A 23,596-nucleotide genomic window follows, 5' to 3' on the forward strand; every position below is an offset into this window, starting at 1 on the left:
AGGGGGGGAGGGCGGGGGAGACCGGGGCTGGTTGTCACCTCCAGCTGACGATGAAGACGAGGAGGAAGATTGAGCGGCAGCCTAAGAAGACCGGGAACAGACGCAGGTAAAAACTCCTTTTTTGGCAAAAAAATGGCTGATCTGGCTTGACACCCGCATTGTGGATGTTGACTTTGTCTTTCACCGCCCGCGAAATCACATGATCACAGGAGGGGGAAAAAAGGGACCAGAGCGCTACAAACGGCTCCCCCCACATTGACGTCTTTTCTTAGCTAGCTAGCTTTCTATCTATTTGAGTTACTTCCGGGTTGAGTGAACGCCGGCTGTGTTGCGTGCGGCTGTCGCTGCTCACCCACAGAAAAGCTGATCCGGTGACTAAAGTGTCCTTGAGAGTTTTGAAAGGCGCTTAGAAATCAAATGTATTATTATTACTGTATCTATTCGCGAGCTCGCTCGCTTTCAATCTATTTGAGTTACTTCCAGGTTGAGTGCACGCCGGCGCGTGTGGCTACCGCTGCTCACCCACAGAAAAACATATTCAGTGACTGTAAAGTGATCTTGAGAATTTTGAAAGGCGCTTAGAAATGTATTATGATTATTATTCAAACGGGTCCCCACCTCACTGGCGTCTTTTCTTCCAGTGGAGATCGTGGGTGGCGATTGCGCGGGTGTGCGCTATGAGCGCGGACGAGGACGCGCGATGGCTGGACTGGGTGACCAAGCAATTTGAAAGCATCGCCGGAGACGACAAAGAAATCGACTTGGACGAGTTCAAGACGGCTCTCAAGGTCAAAGAGGTCGGTCCGCCCGTGCCCCCCGAACTCCGCGCGTCACATGACCTCACGCTCCGGCGCCGCCGTCTCCCAGTCTTTTTTCGCCGAGCGCTTCTTTGCGCTTTTCGACTCTGACGGGAGCAGTTCCATCAGCCTGGACGAGCTGCTGGAGGCGTTGGACCTCCTCATCCACGGCAGCGAGACGGACAAGCTCAGGTTCCTCTTCCAGGTCTACGATGTGGACGGTGAGTACGCGCACCCGCTCCTTGACCACTCAAGGGTGTGCAAGGCTTCTTCCATTCATTCATTCATTCAAATAATAATAATAATAATAATCCATTTCATTTCATTTCTAAGCGCCTTTCAAAACTCTCAAGGTCACTTTACAGTCACTGGATCAGTGGGTGAGCAGCTATTCGATAGCTAATAGATAGCCAGCTACCTAGCTAATAGATAGCAAATAGACAGACAGCATGCTAACTAGCTAACAGATACCCAGCCAGCTAGCTAGATAGCTAACAGGTAGCTAATAGCGAGCCAGCCAACCAGCTCGCCAATAGATAGCTGATATAGAGCCAGCTCGCGAGATACATAGCTAATAGATAGCCAGCCGGCCAGCTAGATAGCCAAGAGATAGCTGTCGAGCTGACTAGCTGTTGGCTATCTATTCGCTATTTATTTGCTATCCATTAGCTAGCTAGCTAGATATTAGCTGTCTAGCTGACTGGCTGTAAACTGTCTAGCTAGCTAGCTATTGGCTATCGATTAGCTATCCATTAGCTAGCTGGCTATCTATTAGCTGTCTAACCTACTGTCTGTAAACTGACTAGCTGGCTATCTGTTGGCTATCTGGCTATCTATTTGCTATTTATTTGCTATTCACCTAACACTAGCTATTAGCTGTCTAGTAAAGTGTCGAGTCCAAAAAAACGATTTCTGAGTCGGTCGTGGTTATGTCACCTGATCCGGCAAATTCTAAGAGGTTCTGGGCGGGACTGCGCAGGGAGCGGTTCAATCGACCCGGACGAGCTGCGCACGGTTCTCAAATCGTGTTTGCGCGAGAGCGCTATCTCTCTGCCGGAAGAGAAATTGGACGACTTGACGCTGGCGCTCTTCGAGTCGGCCGACAAAGACAACAGCGGGGCCATCACCTTCGAGGAGCTCAAAGCCGAACTGGAAGACTTTCCGGAGGTGATGGAGAACCTGACCATCAGGTGGGTCCCGCCCTCGCCCCCTCCCTTCAAGAACTTCTTGTTGTCAACATTAAAGACACAGGCAGACAAAGTGAGAGAGTGAGAAAATGGAAAGGAAAGAGGGAAATTTGGACTCGTTTCAACCTTATTGATATTTCAAGGGAAGAGACTGCAAGGTTAAAATATCCCATCAATCAGGCTCCTCAAATAACCCGCGCAAGCTTGATGCAAAAATCTGAATCAGAAAACCTTTATTCGTCCCACAATGGGGAAATTGGCAAAAGCTGTCAACCCAGCTAAACAGAACACAATTGATGAGGAACAAGGTAAAATGATGGCACAGAAAGCACCTCCAAGGGATCATTCCTCAAGATGGTGAAAGAAGAAGGCGACGTTCCTCATCAAGTGTTTCATGCCGATGAAAGCGGCCACTCCATTCCATCAAGCCATCGACGACCATCACAAAGGTCAATAAAATCACTTTATTATCCAGTACAGTTTATTTCGTTCATTATAATACCATAGTACATTTATTATACGTAAAATAAGGTATACTTTGTGTAGTTTTAAGGCTTAGAAAAGAAAATTAGAAAGTAGAAAATGATGTTTTATGGGGACCTGGGAACGGATTATTCTCATTTTAATGGTTTCCTGTGGGAAATTATTTTTTGGGATACACACTTTTCACCTTACACACTCTCTCTGGGAACCAATTAAGTTCGTAAGCTAAAGTATCGCCGTACGTCTTTATCAGCATTGTTTCAACTGCCCCCCTCAGTGCCGCAAACTGGCTGAAACCTCCGGAAGCCGATCAGAAGAAGCGTCAGACCCCTCGCTACCTGACGCGGGCGTACTGGCACAACAACAGTCGCAAGCTGCTGTTCCTGTGCGGCTACGCGTGCCTCAGCCTGGCGCTCTTCGTGGGCGCCGTCCTGCAGCATCGTCACGGGAGTGCCTGCTACATGCTAGCCAAAGGATGCGGGCAGTGCCTCAACTTCAACTGCACCTTCGTCATGGTAATGGCTACCTAGCGAGCTAATGGATAGCAAATAAATAGTGAATAGCTAGCCAGATAGCCAACAGCTAGCCAGTTAGACAGTTTACAGTCAGCCAGCTAGACAGCTAATAGCTAGCTAGCTAATGGAGACCAAATAAATAGTGAATAGCTAGCCAGATAGCCTACAGCTAGCCAGCTAGACAGTTTACGGCCAGTCAGCTAGACAGCTTATAGCTATCTAGCTAGCTAATGGATAGCAAATAAATAGTTAATAGTTTAGCGGACGCGGCTCATCTGCGCCTGCTTCAAGGTCCTGATGCTACGTCGCTGTCTCACGTGGTTGAGGGCCACCTGGCTGGTCCGGGTTTTGCCTCTGGACCAGAACATTCTCTTGCATCAGATCGTAGGCTACGCCATCCTGGGCTACACGTTGGTCCACACCACGGCGCACATCTTCAACTTTGGTACGCCGTACCCAAGCTAAGTCGGAGCATGCGACGGCTTCCGATTCTCCGCGTGTCTTTTCCAGTCCAGCTGTCCGAGCGTAGCGGCTTCAGCGTTTGGGAGTACCTGCTGACCACGCGGCCCGGCATCGGGTGGGTGAAGGGCACGGCGTCCTTGACGGGGGTCGTTCTTCAGGTGGTCATCTGCCTCATGGGGATCTGCTCCAGCACATTTGTACGACGCAGCGGACATTTTGAAGTAAGGTGACCATGAAGATAAGGGCAAGCGAGCTGGCTAGCGAATAGATAGCCAATAGCTAGTGAATATATAGCTAATAACTAGCCAATACATAGCTAATAGCTAGCGAATATATAGCTAATACCTAGTGAATAGATAGTCGATAGCTAATATGTAGGGAATATATATCTAATAACTAGCGAATAGATAGCTAATTGCTAGCAAATAGATAGCTAATACCTAGTGAATAGTTGGCTAATACCTAGCGAATAGATAGCTAATTGCTAGCTAGCTATATAGCTAATAGATACAGTAGTTAGCTAATAATTTCCTTGACACATTTTGTTCCCCCTTCACGTTCTTCTCCAAGCTGCACAGTCACAGGATCAGTTTTTCTGTGGGTGAGAAGCAGCAGCCACGTGCACCAGTGTTCACTCAACCCGGAAGTAACTCAGATAGATAGCAAGCTAGCTAGCGAATACATAACTCGCTAATAGCTAGCGAATAGATAGCTAATAGCTAGCGAATAGCTGACACTTAGCGAATAGATAGCTAATAGCTAGCGAAGATGAAGTACAGTAAAGTCTGGTTATATCGATATGGGATATATCGATAGTCCCGGTTATATCGATACTATTTCTATGCACGCACGGAGAAAATTACATGCAAACAGGGTTGGATATATCGATGTTTTTTCGGACTCCCTTGAATATCGATATAACGAGACTTTACTGTATTTTGACTTCCAACACAGTAGCACAGTCACATGCTCCGCCCCCCTGACCTGGTAGGTGTTCTACTGGTCCCACCTGTCCTACGTGTGGGTCTGGTCACTGCTCATGGTCCATTGCGCCAACTTCTGGAAGTGGTTCCTGGTTCCCGGTCTGCTCTTCCTCCTAGAGAAGATCATCGGAATCGCTGTATCCCGAATAGGAGGTCTTTACATCGTGGAGGTCAACCTGCTGCCGTCTAAGGTGACAAACGACTTCTGTGTGACCTTTGGTTGACTTTCCCGCTCCATCACCGCGGCATTATACAGGTAACATCCGACTTACGACCGAGTTCCGTTCCAACCAAATGGTCGTAAGTCGAAATCCATTCAAAATGTTGAATAGAGACTCGCAACCCCCATTTCTATTCTAAAAACAGCCGCTAAGATCATCGGTATCCGATGTGGCATGTTCATATATTAGCGTGAACGCTAACGGTATGGACCGCCACGATGCCGTTTTCGCAAAATGGCTTCCCTTGTGAGCCAAAGCAGCACTTAGCATAGGCGTAGCATGAAAATGTTCAAAATAGGGTCTGGTGGTCGTAAGTGGCATGTTACCTGCATTGGGAGTCATTTCATGTGCAGGTGACTCATCTGGTCATCAAGCGTCCGCAGTTCTTCCAGTTCAAGCCGGGAGATTACGTGTACATCAACATTCCCGTCATCGCCAAGTACGAGTGGCACCCGTTCACCATCAGCAGCGCTCCGGAACAATCTGGTAACGCCTTGTTTCTTTATAGTCACAAGATAGGTTTTTTTCTGTGGGTGAACAGCGGCAGCCACACGCGCCAGCGTTCACTCAACCCGGAAGTAACTCAAATAGATAGAAAGCTAGCTAATAGATAGCCAACAGATACCTAGCTAGATAGCCACTCAGTTACATAGTGAATCCACTGTGAGACTAATAAAGGCATATCCAATCCAATCCAATAGATAGCTAGCTAGATAGCAAATAGCAAGCCAGATAACTAATAATTGGTAAATAGCTAGCTAATAATAATAATAATACATTTAATTTCTAAGCGCCTTTCAAATCTGTCAAGGTCACGTTACAGTCACTGGATGAGTTTTGCTGTGGGTGAGCAGCAGCAGTCACACGCGCCAGCGTTCACTCAACCCGAAAGTATCTCACATAGATAGAAAGCTAGCTAGCTGCCGAAGAGATACCTAGCTAGATAGCCAGTCAGTTACATACTGATCCGTGCGAACCAAACCCAGCAGACATTTAAACAGCTTCTTTCCCTTGGCCATTAACTCTCTACACCGAGTTCTACCGGAGACAAATCCCTTGTGTGTTCTCCCTACTTGACCAATAAAGATTTTGATTCCGGTTCCGATTGCGCGCTGGTGTGTTTTTGTGCACAGACAGCCTGTGGCTGCACATCCGTTCCATGGGCCAGTGGACCAACCGTCTGTATGAGTACTTCCGCCAGCCGCAGACTCCGGCGCCGAGTCCTACGAGGCTAGCTGCAAGCTTGCGGAACAGACAACTGATGAAGAGTCCGGTAGGGGGGGAGGAAGAAAACATTCAGCATTCATGTTTGGATTAGTGATTCATTGGTGATCAACTAGTTAATAATAATAATAATACATGATATTTTAAGCGCCTTTCAAAGCTCTCAAGGACACTTTACAGTCACAGACAAGCATAGGTACAATCATAAATAAAATACAACTATAAATAGAATACAATCAATGAAATTCCAGTTCCAGAGTTTGGGAGCAGAGCAGCTGAAAGCTCTGTAATCCTCGAAAAAATGGTGTCCTCCCAGCTACACTCTCACCTCTCCCAGAATGATCTCTACGAACCGTTCCAATCTGGTTTCCGCCTCCACCAGAGTACAGAATCAGCTCTCTTAAAAGTCCCAGCACTGTGACAGTACAGGAGCAGAGCCAGTGCATTGCGAAAGATGGGCAGCGGTTCTTAGTAGTAAAAGCAGGTCTGAGTTCAGTTTGGGTAACCTGGAGCTGGTGAAAACGGAACCTCCGTTTTCAAAAGTTCAGAAGAATTTCAAGAGTACAATTAATTTAATGTTGAGTGTCGACATTCTGGGTAGGATTGTCCAAGGAGACCTGGAGAGATGGCCTTGAGGTGCTAACGACTGGTTGAGATGCAGCTGCTGAGTGGATTAAGCCTTGGCCTCTTCCTGGTCCTGATTTGGCATCCATTTTAACGTCTGTGGTAGTCTTTGGCACTCGTTTGGCACAGAGCTAAAAATGGGGGATCTTTAGGGGCCTCTTTGGCATCTGATGTCTTCGTAATCCTTATTTGAAAGAGGATTTTTCCCTTCTAGCACAAACAAAATCATTTCATAGACCCCAGGTGCACCTTTTTGAACCGTTTCTCCATGCGACTAAGAGATCCTTGCCATAAACCCCCAGGAGGAATTGTTCAAATTACCAAACGAGAACGGCACCGTAGCGTCCAACGAGGACAACGCGGTGGAGCTTACCATGTACCGTCGAAACATGTCCCGGGCTGCCGCAGTCCCACCAACCTCCAATCCTCCCCCCGTCCCTTCAGAGGATCAAGGAACCGCCGAGAGAGGCGAGGCCCCGCCCACGAGAGAGGTAGATCAGCTCATGAGCATTCACAACCGGTCACCTTGCGACACCCGCCGATGCCGGATGGCGTTCTTCTAGGTTTCCGCAAAGTTTGGCGAGAACCACCGCTTCTGCAACATCAAGGTGAGCCAACGGTGGGCTGGAGTGCTTTGACGCCTTGGTCACGGGACCTCCGCCTCGCCGCAGTGTTATGTAGACGGACCCTACGGCACCCCAACCAGACAGATCTTTGCGTCCGAGCATGCCGTTCTGATCGGGGCGGGCATCGGCATCACACCCTTCGCCTCCATACTGCAAAGCATCATGTACAGGTGACTCCGTGGCGTCCCGTCCATGCCTCGCGGTAACGGGCTTCCCGCGACGCCGTGAAATTGTGTGCCCAGGTACCGCCGCCGCAAGCAGAATTGTCCCAACTGCAGCTACTCGTGGTGCGAAAACATTAAGGACAGCGAAATGAAGCTACGCAAAGTAAGCTTGTTGGAGAGTCTCGTTTCAGTCAAGCGACCTCCCGAAATCTGTGACGGTAGCTGCCGTGGCGCTGCCACTGAGAAACAGAACGCCGGGTGCTTCCTGGTGCCATTTTAGACGGGAACCGTCGCGCCAATGTTTGTTTGTTTCTCCGTATTGAGTGGGACCCAGAACTCATTTTGCTGGTTTCTCAGGTTGACTTCATCTGGATCAACCGTGACCAAAAGTCCTTTGAGTGGTTTGTCAGCCTCCTGACCAAACTGGAGATGGACCAGGCCGACGGAGAGCCCGAAGGTCCCGCCCAGCCGATGGTGTGACCTCAACAATCAACGGTGTGACCTCAATTTGGTCTCTTGTGCTAAGGTCGCTTCCTGGAGATGCACATGTACATGACGTCGGCCCTGTGCAAGAACGACATGAAGGCCATTGGCCTACAGATGGCGCTGGATCTACTGGCCAAGAAGGAGAAGAGAGACTCCATCACAGGTCTGAGGACTAGAACGCAACCCGGGCGACCCGAATGGGCCAAGGTTAGATCATTCCAGATGTACCAGAAGACTTACTTTTGTGTGCTAACGAACCAAACCGAACCAATGTTGTTCTGGTCACGATCAGGTGTTCCAGAAAATTTCAGAGGAGAACAAAGGGAAAGTTCACGTGTTCTACTGCGGTTCTCCTGCGTTGGCTAAAGTGATCAAAGCTCAATGTGAACACTTTGGCTTCCACTTTTACAAGGAAAACTTCTGAAAAGTCCAAGAAGACACGTTTCCGTGACAATGCGTCCATCGGCTTGGAGTGCTAACTGGCGTCTTGCGCAGCAAACAGTCGGGGCTATCATCACACCCTTGTCACGCAAGCCCGAATGGGACCAGAGCACCACACCAAAGCATCTTTACCCACCGCGTATGGACTACTGCCAAATTATCATCCGCTTCACACGCACTTGAATATTCAACGTACATGAAATCACAGTGCTAGCAAAAGTAAGATAGCATAAATACAGTGAACAAGCTAGCGACTGCCGCTTCGCTGGTAATATGTGACTTTTACCTGTTACGTTAACTCAAAAATTATACATTTGAAGTTGTATTTTGTTGTAATGTATAATGAATTAAACAAAAGATACTCTGCTGTGGTAGATTCTTTCAAAAATAAAATTGCTAACTCCCTTAAATCACCGTGTATGTGTATTGATCGACTGTGGTGCTAAATTTGGTAATCGTAGTTCCAATGTTATGTGAATGTCAGTTTTACAGAAATGGAAGTACAGTGATACCTCGGGTTACCAACGCTTTAGCTAACGAACTTTTCGCCCTACGAATGTTAAATTCGCGAGAATATCATCTTGGCATACAAACTATTTTTCGGTATACACACGGAGCGCCACAATGAGTGATGTGTCTTGGCAGCCGGCTTTTTTCCCCTCTATTTCCCGCCCCCAGTCTTCGGTTAGCATGCAAGGCTCGAGTGTGTCTGCCTGCATCTGTTGCTATATCACAACTTCCAAGATGCTCCCTGACACACTATGCAAAAAGCTATCCAAGCCATCAACGACCATCACAAAGGTCAAGAAAACAACTTTATTATCCAGTACAGTTTAGATTTTTTTCCCCCAAGATGGCGGCGCGTGACCACGCAGCGGCTGCCCACTCTCTCGGCAAATTGCCGTTTTCGTGTTTATTATGTTTGCTAAAGTCATTATAAGTGCCTGCACGCTGGGTCAGAGAGGACAGTCATTTCATCCGTGCTGTATGTCATGCATATTAGCAATCTTTGACAATAAACCCGACTTTGACTTTATTTCGTTAAATACAATACCATAGCACATTTGTTATTTTATTGTAGCCGTTGAGGAAGGAGCACACACGACTGAATGTGGAGACGTGTTTATTCCAACGGCTAACAAGTGGATCTGACTTGAACAGAAAATGCAGTAAAATAGTCTTATCATAAACACGGCCCTTGCTGTACACCTGCTGGGTGAGATACATGGTCTTAGCGCCCGCCAAATTATTACACATAAAATAAGGTAAATTGCGTGTAGTTTGAAGTCTTATTTAGTTGATGATTATGTTTTATGGGGACATGGGAACGGATTATTCTAATTTTAATGGTTTCCTATGGGAAGTTAATGTTTGGAATACAGTGTATTCAATACACACTTTTCGCCTTACACACACTTTCTGGGAACCAATTAAATTCGTAAACCAAGGTATCACTGTACAGATTATGTAAATGTTTGCGTGATTATTTTAGTATGTTTATATCGAGTCTTTGTCGTGACTTGAAGAGTAAAGTACGGAAGAGCTGTCAGTTAGTTTTTCGCGTTTCAAATGATTGTTTATGCCGATAGAACATATTTCAGTCAATCAAAGGTAGCTTTGTGCTTCTTTTGCTGGGAGTGTGAACTGTGATTGTTGTTTTTGTTTGTTCTATTTCTTGGACAATGAGACTCCACTTTGCCTTTCGTTCGTAGGTTTGATCGATGAGTAGTACTCGGCGCTCTGTTGATTGGTCTGCATAGCGTGCGGCTAGCCCTTAGCTGGCTGGCTACGCAGGAGCCGTACGGCGTCGGTTAGCTAGTCGAACTGTGGACCAAAAGCTTCGCAAACGTCGCTTTTTCTTTGCCAACGCAAAATGTCAATAGTGCCCATTCGTGAAAGTGAACGCCGCATTTGAACCCAAAACGAATGAAGATTGAGTTTTCTTTCCAACGGACAGCCCTCGGCCACCATTTCGGCTCAAGCGAGCGGCTCCGTAGCTAACTTTAGCAGCTCCAAAGATGAAGAAAGGTAGGCCTTCCTTTTAAACACTCTCACTTCATCTTTCCTGCTCTCTATATCACTAATAATTAAACGCGAAATCAACTCATCCTCCCACAGTTATAAGGTGAGAATAATATTTGAAGGACGAGCCGGTTTTTGGAAGTATTTGGTCGGAAAAAGCACGGCGAAAAACAAAATGTCATCGAGCGTCTTCTGGTCGACGGGCACTTTTCAAATGTCGTTTTTTTTCCCCCTTTCCTTTTTTCGTGGCTGACTCAAAGATTTAATCATCTTTACAAAATAGATGACGTTATAAGCCTCGTCGTAATTCACAGCAGTCTCTTTGATTGACATAGTTGATGTGTACCTACGTCTGTGTGTGTATGTATATAGGGATGTGACAATAATAATTATTCACACATTTTCCAATAGCATATTAAAGTGCATTTAAATAGCTTTCAAATGATGTCTAGATTATTGTTCTATGACAAATAATAAGGAAATAATGGACTTTTTAATTTTTGAAATATGAGGGGATTTTCTGCCTGTTGAAACAATGAAAATCTGTCCACGAGTTCTTTATTACAGTTTAAACTATCATAACTTTGTTAATTTTTGGCAAATCTTACTGAATAAAGGTACCATTGGAAAGATTTTGAAATTCTAAACAAGAACACAAGAAAAGATTCAAAATATAAAATATAAATAAATGGTCAGAAAACCAAAATGGCTGTCACTGAATTCTAGGAAAGAAAATTGCTAGCTCTAGAAATATAGATGCTAATGCTTCTTTGTGCTTGAAACGTGGCAATTATGGAGAAAAATATATATACTACCACTTCTATAAAAAAACAACTTACTCGCCCTTATAAACTGTAGTGTTAGCAAAATAGTGTCAACTTCAATCCCCCCCGTTTCTGGTTGTCCTATTGGGAAATTTCAAGAACCAGCATGAAGGGAAACGTGTCATACGTCATCATAAACTGCATAGCTCGGAAAATCCCACCAAAAACCACAATGGACTTCACAAAAATGAAATGAGATACGAGTACAGAGTGCGCTCGCTTCACTGGACAGGTACAATCGCGGTGGAATATAGCAAACTGTAGCGTACCTACAGAAAGTGATACCTCGGCTTACGAACTTAATTGGTTCCCAGAAAGTGTGTGTAAGGAGAAAAGTGTGTCCCAAAAATTAATTTCCCATAGGAAACCATTAAAATGAGAATAATCTGTTCCCAGGTCCCTATAAAACATAATTTTCAACCCAATAAGCCTTAAAACTACACAAAATAGACCTTATTTTATGTATAACAAATGTGCTATGGTATTATAATTAAATAAATAAACTGTACTGTCTAATAAAGTTGTTTTATTTACCTTTGCGATGGTCGTTGATGGCTTGATGGAATGGATAGCTTTTCGCATCAAGTGTGTGTATCAAGGAGCTCTGGTCTTGACCAATCACGTGTGGCTTTCACTGAAGACTGGGGGCTGGGAATAGAGGGGAAAAAAGCCGGCTGCCATTTTCAGCTCTTGGTTAGGAGCTCCAAAAACCGTCTCGTTGGCGAATGACACATCACTCATTGTGACGCTCCATGTGTTTCCCGAAAACTAGTTTGTATGCCGAGATTATATTCTCGCAAATTTAATATTCGTAAGGCAAAAAGTTGGTTAGCTAAAGCGTTCGGAAACCGAGGGGTCACTGTATATTGTGTTCCGTGTATGATCCAAGGTTGATATATATACTTGCATATTTGATGATGTAGTTAAAAATAAGTACCATCTTTATTTTATCCATCCATTAGATTTAACTTGTTTAAAATATATATCTTAAAAAAAGATGCATTCTGTTCAAAGACTTCTTTGTTGGAAGTAATTTGTGTGAGTGTGACGTGACTGGTGACAGACAGCGTGCGGTGAAGTGGGAGTGAGTTGGACTTTTGAGGGATGAGGTCAGCTAAAGATAGAAGCCAGCGTCAAAACATGGATCAAAAGATCCTTTTCTTTCTTTTTGGAAAGAGTCCAAAGATTGTCCTGATGTTTGCGTGACTCAAAGGTCTTTTGTCTTGATTCATTCGCACTGACAAACGTATACCAAAAGAAACAAAAAAAAACAGCCGAGTTACCGTTATAATCATAATACTAATCATACATTTCATTTCGAAACTCTCAAGTTCACTTTACAGTCACAGGATCAGTTTTCTGCGGGTGAGCAGCGGCAGCCACATGCGCCAGTGTTCCTTCAACCCAGAAGTAACTCAAATAGCTAGAAAGCTAACAGATAGCTAATAGATAGCCAGCTAGACAGCAAGCTAACTAGCTAGACATCCATATGGCTAATAGATAGCCAAGTACATAGCTAGCTAGACAGCTTATAGATAGCCAAGCTAATAGATAGGAAATGGATAGCAAATAGATAGAGCTAGGTAGCTAGCTACATAGCATTTTTATATGAACGCTGGCGCGAATGGCTGCCGCTGCTCACCCGCGCACACAAAAAAAAAAATCCAGTGACCGTAAAGTATCGTTGAGAGTTTTGAAAGGTGCTTAGAAATTAAATTGCACTTTACTTCCTTAACCCTGACAACATTTGCAGTGCTGATCTGTTTTTCAGTAGTTTCATAATAATAATTATAATAATTATACATTTCATTTCAAAGCTCTCAAGGACGCTTTACAGTCACCGGATCATTTTTTTTCTGCGGGTGAGGAGCGGCAGCCACACGCGCCAGCGTTCACTCAACCCGGAAGTAACAAAGTAGATAGATAAATACATTAAAAAATGGATAAATACATCAATAAATACATGGATAGATGCGTATATAAATAAATAGCTAAATTAATACATCGGTCAATGGATAGTCATACAAATAGATAAATAAATGAATGGGTGAATAAATAAATGGATCGATACATCAATAAATACTTAGATAAATAAATATATGAATAGATGAATACATGGATAGATACACCAATAAATACATAGATAAATAAATCTGTGAATAGACAGATAAACAAATAGCACGTTGCTATGACGACCACTCATTCGTGTGCATTTATGTTGTTGTTGTTTTGTCTTTGTTTTTGCTTGTCTGTTGGCAAGCGGCAGCCTAAACGGGCAGCAAAGACGTTCCCCGACGGCGCCATGTCGTCCAGTCCCAGGAACGCGGTGCGCCTGCTGTCGCGACGGGAGCGCGGCTGGCTGACGTGCAGCTCGCAGCGCCTGCTGCACTTGCTGGTGGAGGAAAAAGTGCGCTGGATGAAGTGGCAGAGTCAAGTGAGTCGCCCGCCGACAACGACAACGACGCCCTTTTCAAGCACCTGGCCAATTTTCTTCTTCTTCTTCTTCTTCTTGTTGTTGTTTTGCTGCTCAGAAAGTGGAACTGCCGGACAGCCCCAGATCCACCTTCCTATTGGCCTTCAGCCCTGACCGGTGAGGATGCTACGTTAGCTTCGTTCTTATCTCGTCTATATATCTTCCAATCGGTGCCGAGTCATACCGAGACCACCAAAAAACAGCGCTTGCTGTTGTTCCAAATGTGAATTCATAACTAACTAATCATAACTTCTCAAATATAACAATCATAAGAATACATTTCATTTCTAAGCGCCTTTCAAAACTCAAGCTAGTTGCCTTGAGGAAATAGATAGAAAGTTAGCTAGCTAAGAGTTGGCTAATAATCACTCAACCCGGAAGTAACTCAAAGAGATAGAAATATAGCTAATAGATAGCCAGCCAGCTAACTAGCTAGACAGCCGTATAGCTAATAAATAGCCATCGACATAGCTAGCTACCCAGATAGCAAATAGATAGCCAGCCAGGTAGCCCCGCCAGACTGCGTAACGGCTAGCTAGCTATTAAATGAGCCCTTTTGGTTTGGATTTGATGCACGCGCGGGCCCACATTTGGCCCCCCGGAAATGTGGCCCTTGACTTTGCCGCCCGTGCTCTCCAAGGACCCTCATGGCCTCCACTCACGTCAACCACAATATTTACATCACGGACGTGAAGAGCGGCAAGTGCCTCCATTCCCTGGTGGGCCACCGGCGGACCCCTTGGTGCGTGACCTTTCACCCCACCATTCCCGGCCTGGTGGCTTCCGGGTGCCTTGACGGCGAAGTGCGCATCTGGGACTTGCACGTGAGTAGGCGGGACGGGCGACCGCCGCCACCACGACGACGACGACTTTTTTGTTTTTGCGCGCGAGCAGGGCGGCAGCGAGAGTTGGTTGACGGACAGCAACGTGGCCATCGCCTCGCTGGCCTTCCATCCCAGCGCTCAGCTCCTCCTCATCGCCGCCAACAACGAGCTGCACTTTTGGGACTGGAGCCGACCGCGACCCTTCGCCTGCGTCAAGACCGCCGGCGACGCCGAGCGAGTCAGGTGGGTTGCCCGGCGACAAACGGACAAAGCGCCGCTTTTCCTTGCTTTCTTTCCAAGGAGGAAATTGCCGTTTTTCAATAGTTGTGAAAAATGTTGAAAATCTCAATTTAAGACTTTTTTCAAGTGGAAAAATCACTATTTTCGGGTTAATAAAGGTAGAAAATCACCATTTTAGATTTTTTTCAAAAGTAGAAAATCACCATTTTTGAATATTTGTTAAAAATGTAGAAAATCTCAATGTTAGATTTTTTTTTAAGTAGAAAATCGCCATTTTAAAGTATTTTTTTCAAAATGTACAAACTCTCCATTTTAAAATATTTTTTAAAAAGTTGAAAATCTCAATTTTGTTATCTTTTTAAAATGTAGAAATCACACTTTATGAATATTTTTTAAAATGTAGAAAATCTCAATTATTTATATCTATTTTTAATGTGAAAATCACGATTGTAGATGTTTTTTAATGTAGAAAATCGGCATTTTAGAAAATTTTTAAAAAATGTTGAAAATTACCATTTTAGACATTTTTGGTAAAATGTAGCAAATCTCAATTTTATTTTGCTACCTACTTAATCGATAGCCGGCTAGGTAGCCATCTAGCTAGCTAGCTAGCTATGTAGGTAGCCATTGAGATAGCCAGCTCGATAGCTCGACGGCTAGCTCTATCAGTCAGTAAAGCTTGTTGTATTGTCTGTGGCGTTTGGCACGTCCCCGCCCGGCGAGCTCAAAGTCGCGCGTGTTCCTCAGGCTGGTGAGGTTCGACCCGCTGGGTCACAACCTGTTGACGGCCATCGTCAACCCGTCGTCCAATCAGCAGGTGAGCGCTTGATTGCGGGGGGGCGGGGCTCCGGCGGCTCGGCGCGCCAACTCAACGTTGGCTCGTTTTCTTTTTTCAGAGCGAAGATGACGCCGAGGTCCCCGTGGACAGCGTGGAGCTCCCTCACCCGCACTTCCGCCAGCGGTCCTTCTTGCCGCAGCCCGTCCGCCGCACGCCCATCCTGCACAACTTCCTGCACATCCTGTCGTCGCGCTCGCCCGGCGCGCAGAACCCGGCGGAGCACGCCCGCCCGCCGGCCCAAACGGCGGAATCGCCCGCCAACGCCGAGCGCGGCCTGTCCTTCCTGGGCTGCACCCGCTTCCTGGGCATGGCGTGCATGTGCGCTCACTGCTCGGCCAATCGCGGCGCGGCTCTGCCGCCGGAAGCCCCGCCCCCGCCTCCCTCCTCCTCCTCCGCCGCCCGCACGGAGCCCCGGCAGCCTTCGGAGCCCCGCCCCTCGGCCTTCACCTCGCTCTACTACGGCGGCGGGGGGCCCGGTCCGGACTGGACGCGCGTGAGGGAGGGGCCCGCGGCCCCCCAGGCGCCGCCGCCGCCGCCGCCGCGGACCTCGTCGTCGTCCTCGCTCAGCCTCCTGGCGGTGTTGCGGCAGCAGGACGGCTCGTCGCGTTCGCCGGTGTACACCTCGGCCGGCGAGGGGCGGGGCTTCCCGCAGCGGGGGGAGGGGGCGGGCACCAGCGGCGGGCACCACCCCTTCTGGGACGTCTCCCGCGGCAACCCCGCCTCCTTTCGCAACGTGCTGCAGTGCAACCTGAGGCGCTACTTCCTGGAGTTTGAGCGCATGCAGGAAATGGAGGCGGGGCCGGAACACGGCCGCGAGCTCCTGAACAACAACGTGGACCCAGACGGCGCCGGACCGTCCTCGTCCCCCGCCGTCGTCCACTACCGGCCCCCGCCCCCGGACGCGGCCCCGCCTTCTCGGGGCCACTTGAACCGCTGCCGGGCGTGTCACAACCTGTTGACCTTCAATCACGATTCTCAACGCTGGGAGCGCACCGACCAGACGTCCTCCACCGGCGGCCCGGAAGCGGGCGGCGGCCGGAGGCGGCCGGACCCCCCGCCGGCGTCGACCGGCGAGCAGACGGTGGGCTTGGTTTACAACCAGGACACGGCCCAGTGGGAGCGGGTCTACCGCCAGGCCGCCGCCCCCGAGGCCTTAAACCAGGAAATGCCTGCGGACCCCCCCGTGGACGAGGACTACCTGCGAAGGTAGTCGACCGCCGGGCGGAATCCCCGTCCGGCCCGGCTCCCCTCACCTCTTTTTGTCCCTCAGGAGACTTCTGGAGTCTTCCCTGATGTCCTTGTCTCGCTACGACGTGAGCGGATCTCGGGACCACCCCATCTATCCCGACCCGGCCAGGTGAGCCCCGTCGACGCCCCGCCCCGTCCGTCCCGTCGAGGCACGCGCAGTCACGCGCCCGAACCGCTCGCTGTCCAGGCTGTCCCCCGCCGCGTACTACGCGCAGAGAATGATCCAGTATTTGTCCAGACGCGACAGCATCCGTCAGCGGTCTCCCCGCTACCAGCAGAACCGCTTGCGGGCCGTGTCGTCGTCCGACGGGCCGGCCGGAAGCGCGTCGGGCTCCGTGGAAACCGCCGACGTGGACTTTGACGACCTCGAGTGAGTGGGCGGTGGCGGGGGTGGGGGGGCGTGGCCGGCGTCAACTGACGACCCCGTGACCCTGTTTCAGTGATACCGGCGAGCGAGCGCGGCACAGGGCGCCCCGAAACGCCAGGATGTCGGCGCCGTCGTTAGGACGCTTCGTGCCCAGGTGAGTTAGCGAGGCTTCGGAACTTGATTGGTTCCCAGGGTTTTGGTTTTGGGCGGAAAGTGTGTCGTGGCTTCCAATGGGAAATTAAGGTTTGGAAGACACACTTTCTGGGAAGCAATGAAGTTTGTGAGGCGAGGTGTCGCCGTCTCGACCGCAGGCGCTTCCACCTTCCCGAGTACCTTCCCTACGCCGGAATCTTCCACCACGAGAGGGGGCAGCCCGGCCTAGCCACGCACTCGTCGGTCAACAGGGTGCTCGCCGGTAAGGGGGCGTCTCCCGTAAACATGGCGTCCCGTTCCCGCCGGCTCACCCCGCCCCCTTTTTAGGCGCTTCCATCGGCGACGGCCAGTCGGCGGTGGCGAGCAACATCGCCAACACGACCTACCGGCTGCAGTGGTGGGACTTTACCAAGTTTGACCTCCCCGAGATCAGCAACGGTACCCGCGTGGCGTCCGCTAATCGATTAGCGCCGCCTCCCCCTTACGCTAAAGGGCGACGTCTGCACGCAGCCTCCGCCAACGTCCTGGTGCCAAATTGCAAGATCTACAACGACGCCAGTTGCGACATCTCGGCCGACGGCCAGCTGCTGGCCGTCTTCATTCCCAGCAGTCAGCGCGGTTTTCCCGACGAAGGGATCCTCGCCATCTACTCGCTGGCGGCGCACAACCTCGGCGAGATGCTCTACACCAAACGATTCGGTAGCGTCGCCCGCCTTCACCCTCCGACCGCGTCCACTCATTCGCTGCCGTTGGCGAATTTCAACGCAAGTACAGGACACATCCATCCGACTTACGACCGAGTTCCGTTCCGACCGAACCGTTGTAAGTCGAAATCCATTCAAAAAGTTGAATAGAGACTCGGAGGCTAAATGACTGGCATCGCACAGTCGATTGCTGTGCGAGCGTGAGATGCTGGCTGGCTGGCTGGCTGGCTGGCGAGACAAAATTGCAGTACGCGTTGCCGGCCTGCTGGCGCGTTGCGGTGCCAGGTGTAGAATTAAAATTTTTAAAAATAGGGTCTTCAGGTCATGGTCGTAAGTAGGGGATGTTGTAAGTCCAGCTGGTCGTAAGTCGGTGTAACCTGTAATTGTTCTTTTGTTGATTGTCTCCCTTTTAGATTTTTTTTTTTATGTGGAAAATTACCATTCTAATTTTACAAGTAGAAAATTGCCATTTTAGAATAATTTTTTAAAAAGGTGAATTTCTCAATGTGGTTATTTTTTTTTTAATGGAGAAGATCACCGTTTTAGATTTTTTTAAACGTAGAAAATCACTATTTTAGATTTTTGTTCACGTGGAAAATCTCCATTTTGAAAAATATCATTTGAAATGTAGAAATTATCCTTTTGTTTTTTGAATGTAGAAAATCGTTATTTTAGAATATTTTTTTGTATTTTGTACATCTGCCCCCATTTGAAGCTCAGATAACTCTAGACCCATACCACTTAGGAATTAACTCGTTTTTTTTCAGATGATAGTAGAGAGTCTAAGGTTTTTTTACGCTGCATTGAATGTTGATGTCGTCCTAAAACTCAATATTCAACGAGTCCTGGAATTTGAGTGACAATGACGAAAACCCTGGCACTGGGGTGGGTGGACGCATTTTTAGCACATCGTCTGGCAATGAATCGGTTACCAAAAAAATGTAAGCCAAAACCATCCTGGTTTACCCTGGGCAGGTCCAAATGCCATTTCGGTGAGCCTTTCGCCGCTGGGTTGCTACGTGATGGTCGGCCTGGCTTCTCGCAGGATCCTGCTGCATCCCACCACCGACCACATGGTGGCGCAAGTCTTCCGCTTGCAGCAGCCTCACGGAGGAGAGACCTCCATCAGGGTGAGTCCAAAGCACCGCGACGCAAAGTCGGAACATTTTGGCGGGTCAAACTAGCGTCCGCTAACTATCGTGACAAGTTTATCCGTGCTGTCGCCGCCCTTATGTGATATTTCAAGATGACCGTTTACCAAATACCTCAGCTTACAAACTTAATTGGTTCCCGGAAAGTGTGTGTAAGGTGAAAAGCGTGGCTTTCAAACATTAATTTCCCGTAGGGAACCATGAAAAATGAGCATAACCCATTTCCATCTCCCCATAAAACATCATTTTCTACTTTCTACGCCTTAAAACTACACAAAATATCCCTTATTTTATGTAGAATAAATGTGCTATTGTATTGTAATAAAAAAAATAAACTACTGTGTTATAATACAGTTGACCTTTGTGATGGTCATTGATGTAGTTGCCTTTTGATGATAATCGAGTGAAGTTGCCGTGTTTTCTGGGCGAGAATACCTTCACTCACACTGTCCCCTGCTTCCTGCTTTTCGTTAATCCAAATCAACCCCTTCTATCGCCTGAGACCGTTGCTTAGACAACGCACAAACACCCTTAGCCACACGTAGCAATGGCCGACTTAGCATATCGGTATTGGGACGCTAAGTCAGACCAACGCACACCCCGTTGGTGTTTTTCGATGATCTCCTTCCGCTCGACCGTCATTTTCTTTTGTGTCCTCTTCGGATTAACGCTAGCCTGCGGCGGGTTCTTTTTCGGTCCTATGATTGCAAAGGTATTCCACTTGATAACAAACCACGTCTGCGCTCAAAGAAAGGGGGTGTGGAAAACTAGTCACCGCGGCGCTGTTCTGCCGTGTGGTTTGGTGTTCATCCGCCGAAAACTAGTCCTTATGCCCGTATGTTGGTAAGGCGTAAAGTTCGTTAGCGAAAGCGTTCGTAAACCGAGGTACCGTTTACACCCAGAAGCGAATGGAATGGCGTCTGGCTTAGCGGCGCTAATTCTTCATCTGTCTTCCAGATGGTCTTCAACGTGGTTTACCCCATGGCGCCGGATCAGCGGCGCCACGTCAGCATCAACTCGGCCCGCTGGCTCCCCGAGCCCGGCATGGGCCTGGCGTACGGAACCAACAAGGGCGACCTGGTCATCTGTCGACCCGTGTGAGTTAGCCCGCCCGCCCGCGTCGCTTCCCGTTCCGACGTTTTTGCCGTTGATGCGATTATGGTCCTAATGCTAACGGTCGCCGGCATCAGGAAGTCTGACCTTCAATTTGCTTCGCCTGTTCAGGTTCTACCGCAGCGACGGCGAAAGCGTCGTAGAGTCCGGCGCCGAACCTTTGTTCTCGGTCAACAACGGCGGGAGCAGCCGGACGCGGGGGTCCGATCGCCCCGGGTGAGTAGGAACCAAGCCGCGGGCCACGCCGTGGGTTGCGCGCCAACGGGCCCGGTTGCGTTTCAGGCCCAGTCGCTCGGGATGGAGGCTGGACCGGGACATGGGCTTGATGAACGCCATCGGACTTCAGCCCAGAAACCCCGCCCCCTCCGTCACCTCTCAGGGGACGCAGACGCCCGTGGTCCAGCTGCACAACGCCGAGACCCAAACGGAGCTTTCCGAGTCCGGCGCCGCCCGCCCGCCACACGGTACTGACTTTCCCGCCTCCCTCCTTTTGGGCCATCTCACCCATCCGCTTTCCGTCTCGTTCGCTGGGCTAGCGCCGCCGCCCGTCGGCCATCTTGAGTCTCAGAACGCGGGAGGTCCGGACAGCGGCCGAGCCTCGGCGGACGCCACGGCGAGCGCAGGTACGCCGCCCGCAAAAGTCGCAAACTGGAAATTGGGCCTTTTTTACAGTCGCTGTCTGAAACTCATGAGAAAAAGTTAGCGGACACCAGGGCAGACAACAGGGCAGAAAAGTTGCCTGCCTGCCTGCCTGCCCCATTTTTCACAACTTGAAACACAAAAAGATTGTTGCAAAGTACAAAGGATTTTTTTCATGAAGGATGAACCTAGCTTTCTCTCTATTTGACTTACTTCCGGGTAACTCTCAAATCTCTCAAGGTCACTTTACAGTCACGGGATCAGTTTTTGTCTGTGGGTGAGCGGCGGCAGCCACACGCGCCAGCGTTCACTCAACCCGGAATAACTCAAATAGATAGAAAGCTAGCCAGCTAGCTAATAAATTGCCAGCCAGATAGCTAGCTCAGTAGATAGCTAATAGCTAGCTAGCTAGCTAATAGATGGACAGCTAGATAGATAGCTAACAGACAGAAAATAGATGGCTATCTGAGTAGCCGGATAAGTAGCCAACTAGATAGCATACACGTGATGTAACGCCAATCATTCAACGACAGGTAACAACCGACTTACGACCGTACTTACGACCTTTTCCGAGCGTTTTGTCGGAACGGAACCCGGTCGTAAGTCGGATGCGAGCCGTATGTGACGGGTTGTTCCGGTTGCAGGCGAGGAAGGGGGAGGATCCGGCGAAGACGCCCTGGCCCGAATCCGGCGCCTGATCGCCGAGGGCGGCATGACGGCGGTGGTCCAGCGCGAGCAGAGCACCACCATGGCGTCCATGGGCGGTTTCGGCAACAACATCATCGTCAGCCACCGGATCCACCGCGGCTCGCAGACCGGCGCCCGGTCCGGCAGAACCGCCGCCGGGCCGTCCCCCGAGCGCCCGGCCCCCTCCTCGGGCCCGCGCTCCGCCCAAGGCGCCGACGACGTTTTTGACGCGGGGAGGGCGGAGGGGGACGCCCTGCCGGGCCCCGCCTCTTCCTCCCCTCGCAACAGTTTCCACGGCGACGCTTATAGCAGGTAGTCGAGGGCGCGGTTGCCGTCAATCGCCGTCATCTTCTCTACAAACCTAGCACTTGCGTGACTTTTCCAACGTTTGCGTTTGGAGACGCCACTGCGCCGCTGTCAATCATTTGCGACAGCCGAAGCTCCTCCCACTGGTGCTCGCTCGCTTAATTTATTGGAAAAAAAATGAAAACATTCCCGCCCGCCCGCCCGCCCGCCGTTCGCTCACCATTCATGACGGACATGAGCAGAGTCGGCTTTCAAGACCACCCCCCTCTGACTCCTTCAAAATAAAATTTGAAATATATCCTGTCGACTGTACAGGCGCCGCGTTTACATTTCCTCCAAGCGTGCGCGCGTGCGTCAGGTCAGGCGGAGGTGGCGTTTCCATGGCGACCTGGCCAAGCTCCTCCTCCTGGCTTTACTTGATTGCTTAACACTGAACGAAAACGCCGTTGTCGTCATTCTTGACTTTTTAGATGTGATGTCATTAAAGAACGTGGAGACTCCCGACACCTCCTCCATTTTGTTTGTTTTCGACGTGTGATGACGACAACCACGGCGGCCGGCTTGCCTCCATTATGATGGACGGATGATTGTCACGTCATTTTTATTTTTCCCGTCCCCGTTAATCAAAAGCCCTGGCACTGGAGTGCAAACATTTTTGCACATCATCTGGCAGTGAATAAGTTAATGACAAAGATAGAATTGGTTAGCAGTTATCTCTCTCTCTTTCTCGTATTAGCTATCTTTTTGGTATCCATTTGCTATCTGTCTGGCTAGCTATGTAGCTGGCTATTTATTAGCTATATTGCAATCTAGCTAATTAGCTAACTGGCTGGCTATCTATTAGATATCTGTTAGCTAGCTTTCTATCTATTTGAGTTCTGGGTTGAGTGAACGCCAGATAGCTAATAGACAGAAAATAGATGGCTATCTCGGTAGCCAGCTAGATAGCTAGAAAGCTTACATGATGTAATGAGAACCATTCAACTACAAGTAACAACCCATTTAAAACCGGCTAGCTATGTAGCTGGCTATTTATTAGCTATATTGCTATCTAGCTAGTTAGCTAACGGCCTAGCTGGCCAGCCCCGCCTTCTTCCTCCCCGGCCTGGCCGCGGCGGGCCTGTACGGGCACGTGGCGGCCGGCGCCGCGTGAGCGCCGGGGGATTTCGGCGGAGCGGCGCGTCGTCCGTCGGAAGCTGCCGGTCCCAGCTGACCGCCTTCTCGCCGCCCCCGTCCTGCGGCGGCCAAAACCACGGCGACGACGCCTCGGCTCGCTCTCGCCGTTACCGGGCGGCCTCGTCCGGCTCCCCCGCGCCGCCGTCGGGTAGCCGCCCGGGAGAGGAGGGTGACCCGCACCATCCTGACCGTCCCGCCGACCTTCGTCCTGACCCGGGCGCCGCCGGCGGCCTTCTGTCAGGTGCGCGTCCACGACTTCCTGTGGCAGGCGGGCCTCGGGCTGGTTTACGTCAACAGCGCCGTGGACCCCGCCTGCTACGTCCTCTGCAACCCCGCCTTCAGGAGCGCCTTCCGACGCCTGCTGATATAGATAGAAAGTGAGCTACATAGCTAATAGCTAGCCAGCCAGCTCGATAGCTAATAGATAGCAACTAGCTAGGTAGCGAGCCAGATAGCCAGCTAGATATTTTACAGTAAACATTAAATTGAAGTGAAAAATAAAGTGTGACATGTTCCAAAAAATAGCCAGCCAGTTAAATAGCTAATACCTGTACATAGAATATAGCTAGCTAGCTAGCTAGGTCGCTAGATATTTTACAGTAAACATCAAATCGGAGT

The 23,596-nt window shown here is 49.2% G+C and overlaps 2 protein-coding genes across 3 annotated transcripts; both read left to right on the forward strand.

The window, feature by feature from the left end:
• Positions 1-39: 39 nt before the first annotated feature.
• Positions 40-8,612, forward strand: nox5 (NADPH oxidase, EF-hand calcium binding domain 5). The gene is made up of 16 exons (XM_088996941.1): positions 40-797; positions 868-1,018; positions 1,777-1,987; positions 2,745-2,982; positions 3,274-3,427; positions 3,493-3,665; positions 4,436-4,618; positions 5,002-5,134; positions 5,782-5,921; positions 6,799-6,987; positions 7,060-7,104; positions 7,168-7,292; positions 7,365-7,449; positions 7,644-7,743; positions 7,813-7,979; positions 8,065-8,612. The coding sequence occupies exons 1-16, from the start codon at positions 585-587 to the stop codon at positions 8,194-8,196; spliced, it is 2,439 nt and encodes an 812-aa protein (XP_088853067.1). The 5' UTR covers positions 40-584; the 3' UTR covers positions 8,197-8,612.
• A 1,344-nt stretch (positions 8,613-9,956) lies between these two features.
• Positions 9,957-22,324, forward strand: ambra1b (autophagy and beclin 1 regulator 1b). Of its 2 annotated transcripts, none has more exons than XM_088996554.1 (19): positions 9,957-10,241; positions 13,326-13,493; positions 13,591-13,649; positions 14,173-14,356; positions 14,427-14,599; positions 15,344-15,413; positions 15,493-16,640; positions 16,705-16,791; positions 16,870-17,052; positions 17,123-17,203; positions 17,361-17,464; positions 17,530-17,640; positions 17,713-17,901; positions 18,882-19,036; positions 20,015-20,154; positions 20,282-20,386; positions 20,453-20,634; positions 20,707-20,793; positions 21,454-22,324. In XM_088996554.1, the coding sequence occupies exons 2-19, from the start codon at positions 13,362-13,364 to the stop codon at positions 21,810-21,812; spliced, it is 3,549 nt and encodes a 1,182-aa protein (XP_088852680.1). In that variant the 5' UTR covers positions 9,957-10,241; positions 13,326-13,361; the 3' UTR covers positions 21,813-22,324. The 2 variants fall into 2 exon arrangements, with proteins under 2 accessions (XP_088852680.1, XP_088852681.1); XM_088996555.1 differs by having other exon boundaries at positions 16,921-17,052.
• The last annotated feature ends 1,272 nt before the right edge of the window (positions 22,325-23,596 follow it).

The sequence above is a fragment of the Hippocampus bargibanti genome, linkage group LG05 (genome assembly GCF_051943395.1).
Source record: "Hippocampus bargibanti isolate YZ-2025 linkage group LG05, ASM5194339v1, whole genome shotgun sequence".
Taxonomy (NCBI): Eukaryota; Metazoa; Chordata; class Actinopteri; order Syngnathiformes; family Syngnathidae; genus Hippocampus; species Hippocampus bargibanti.

Excerpts from the sequence above, each read along its gene's own strand:
- nox5 (XM_088996941.1), top strand. The coding sequence starts at position 585 with ATGTATTATGATTATTATTCAAACGGGTCCCCACCTCACTGGCGTCTT. Across the intron at positions 7,450-7,643 it reads GCGAAATGAAGCTACGCAAA|GTTGACTTCATCTGGATCAA; the intron begins GTAAGCTTGTTG and ends CTGGTTTCTCAG. Across the intron at positions 7,980-8,064 it reads GGCGACCCGAATGGGCCAAG|GTGTTCCAGAAAATTTCAGA; the intron begins GTTAGATCATTC and ends GGTCACGATCAG.
- ambra1b (XM_088996554.1), top strand. The coding sequence starts at position 13,362 with ATGTCGTCCAGTCCCAGGAACGCGGTGCGCCTGCTGTCGCGACGGGAG. Across the intron at positions 17,641-17,712 it reads CCTCCCCGAGATCAGCAACG|CCTCCGCCAACGTCCTGGTG; the intron begins GTACCCGCGTGG and ends GTCTGCACGCAG. Across the intron at positions 19,037-20,014 it reads GAGGAGAGACCTCCATCAGG|ATGGTCTTCAACGTGGTTTA; the intron begins GTGAGTCCAAAG and ends TCTGTCTTCCAG.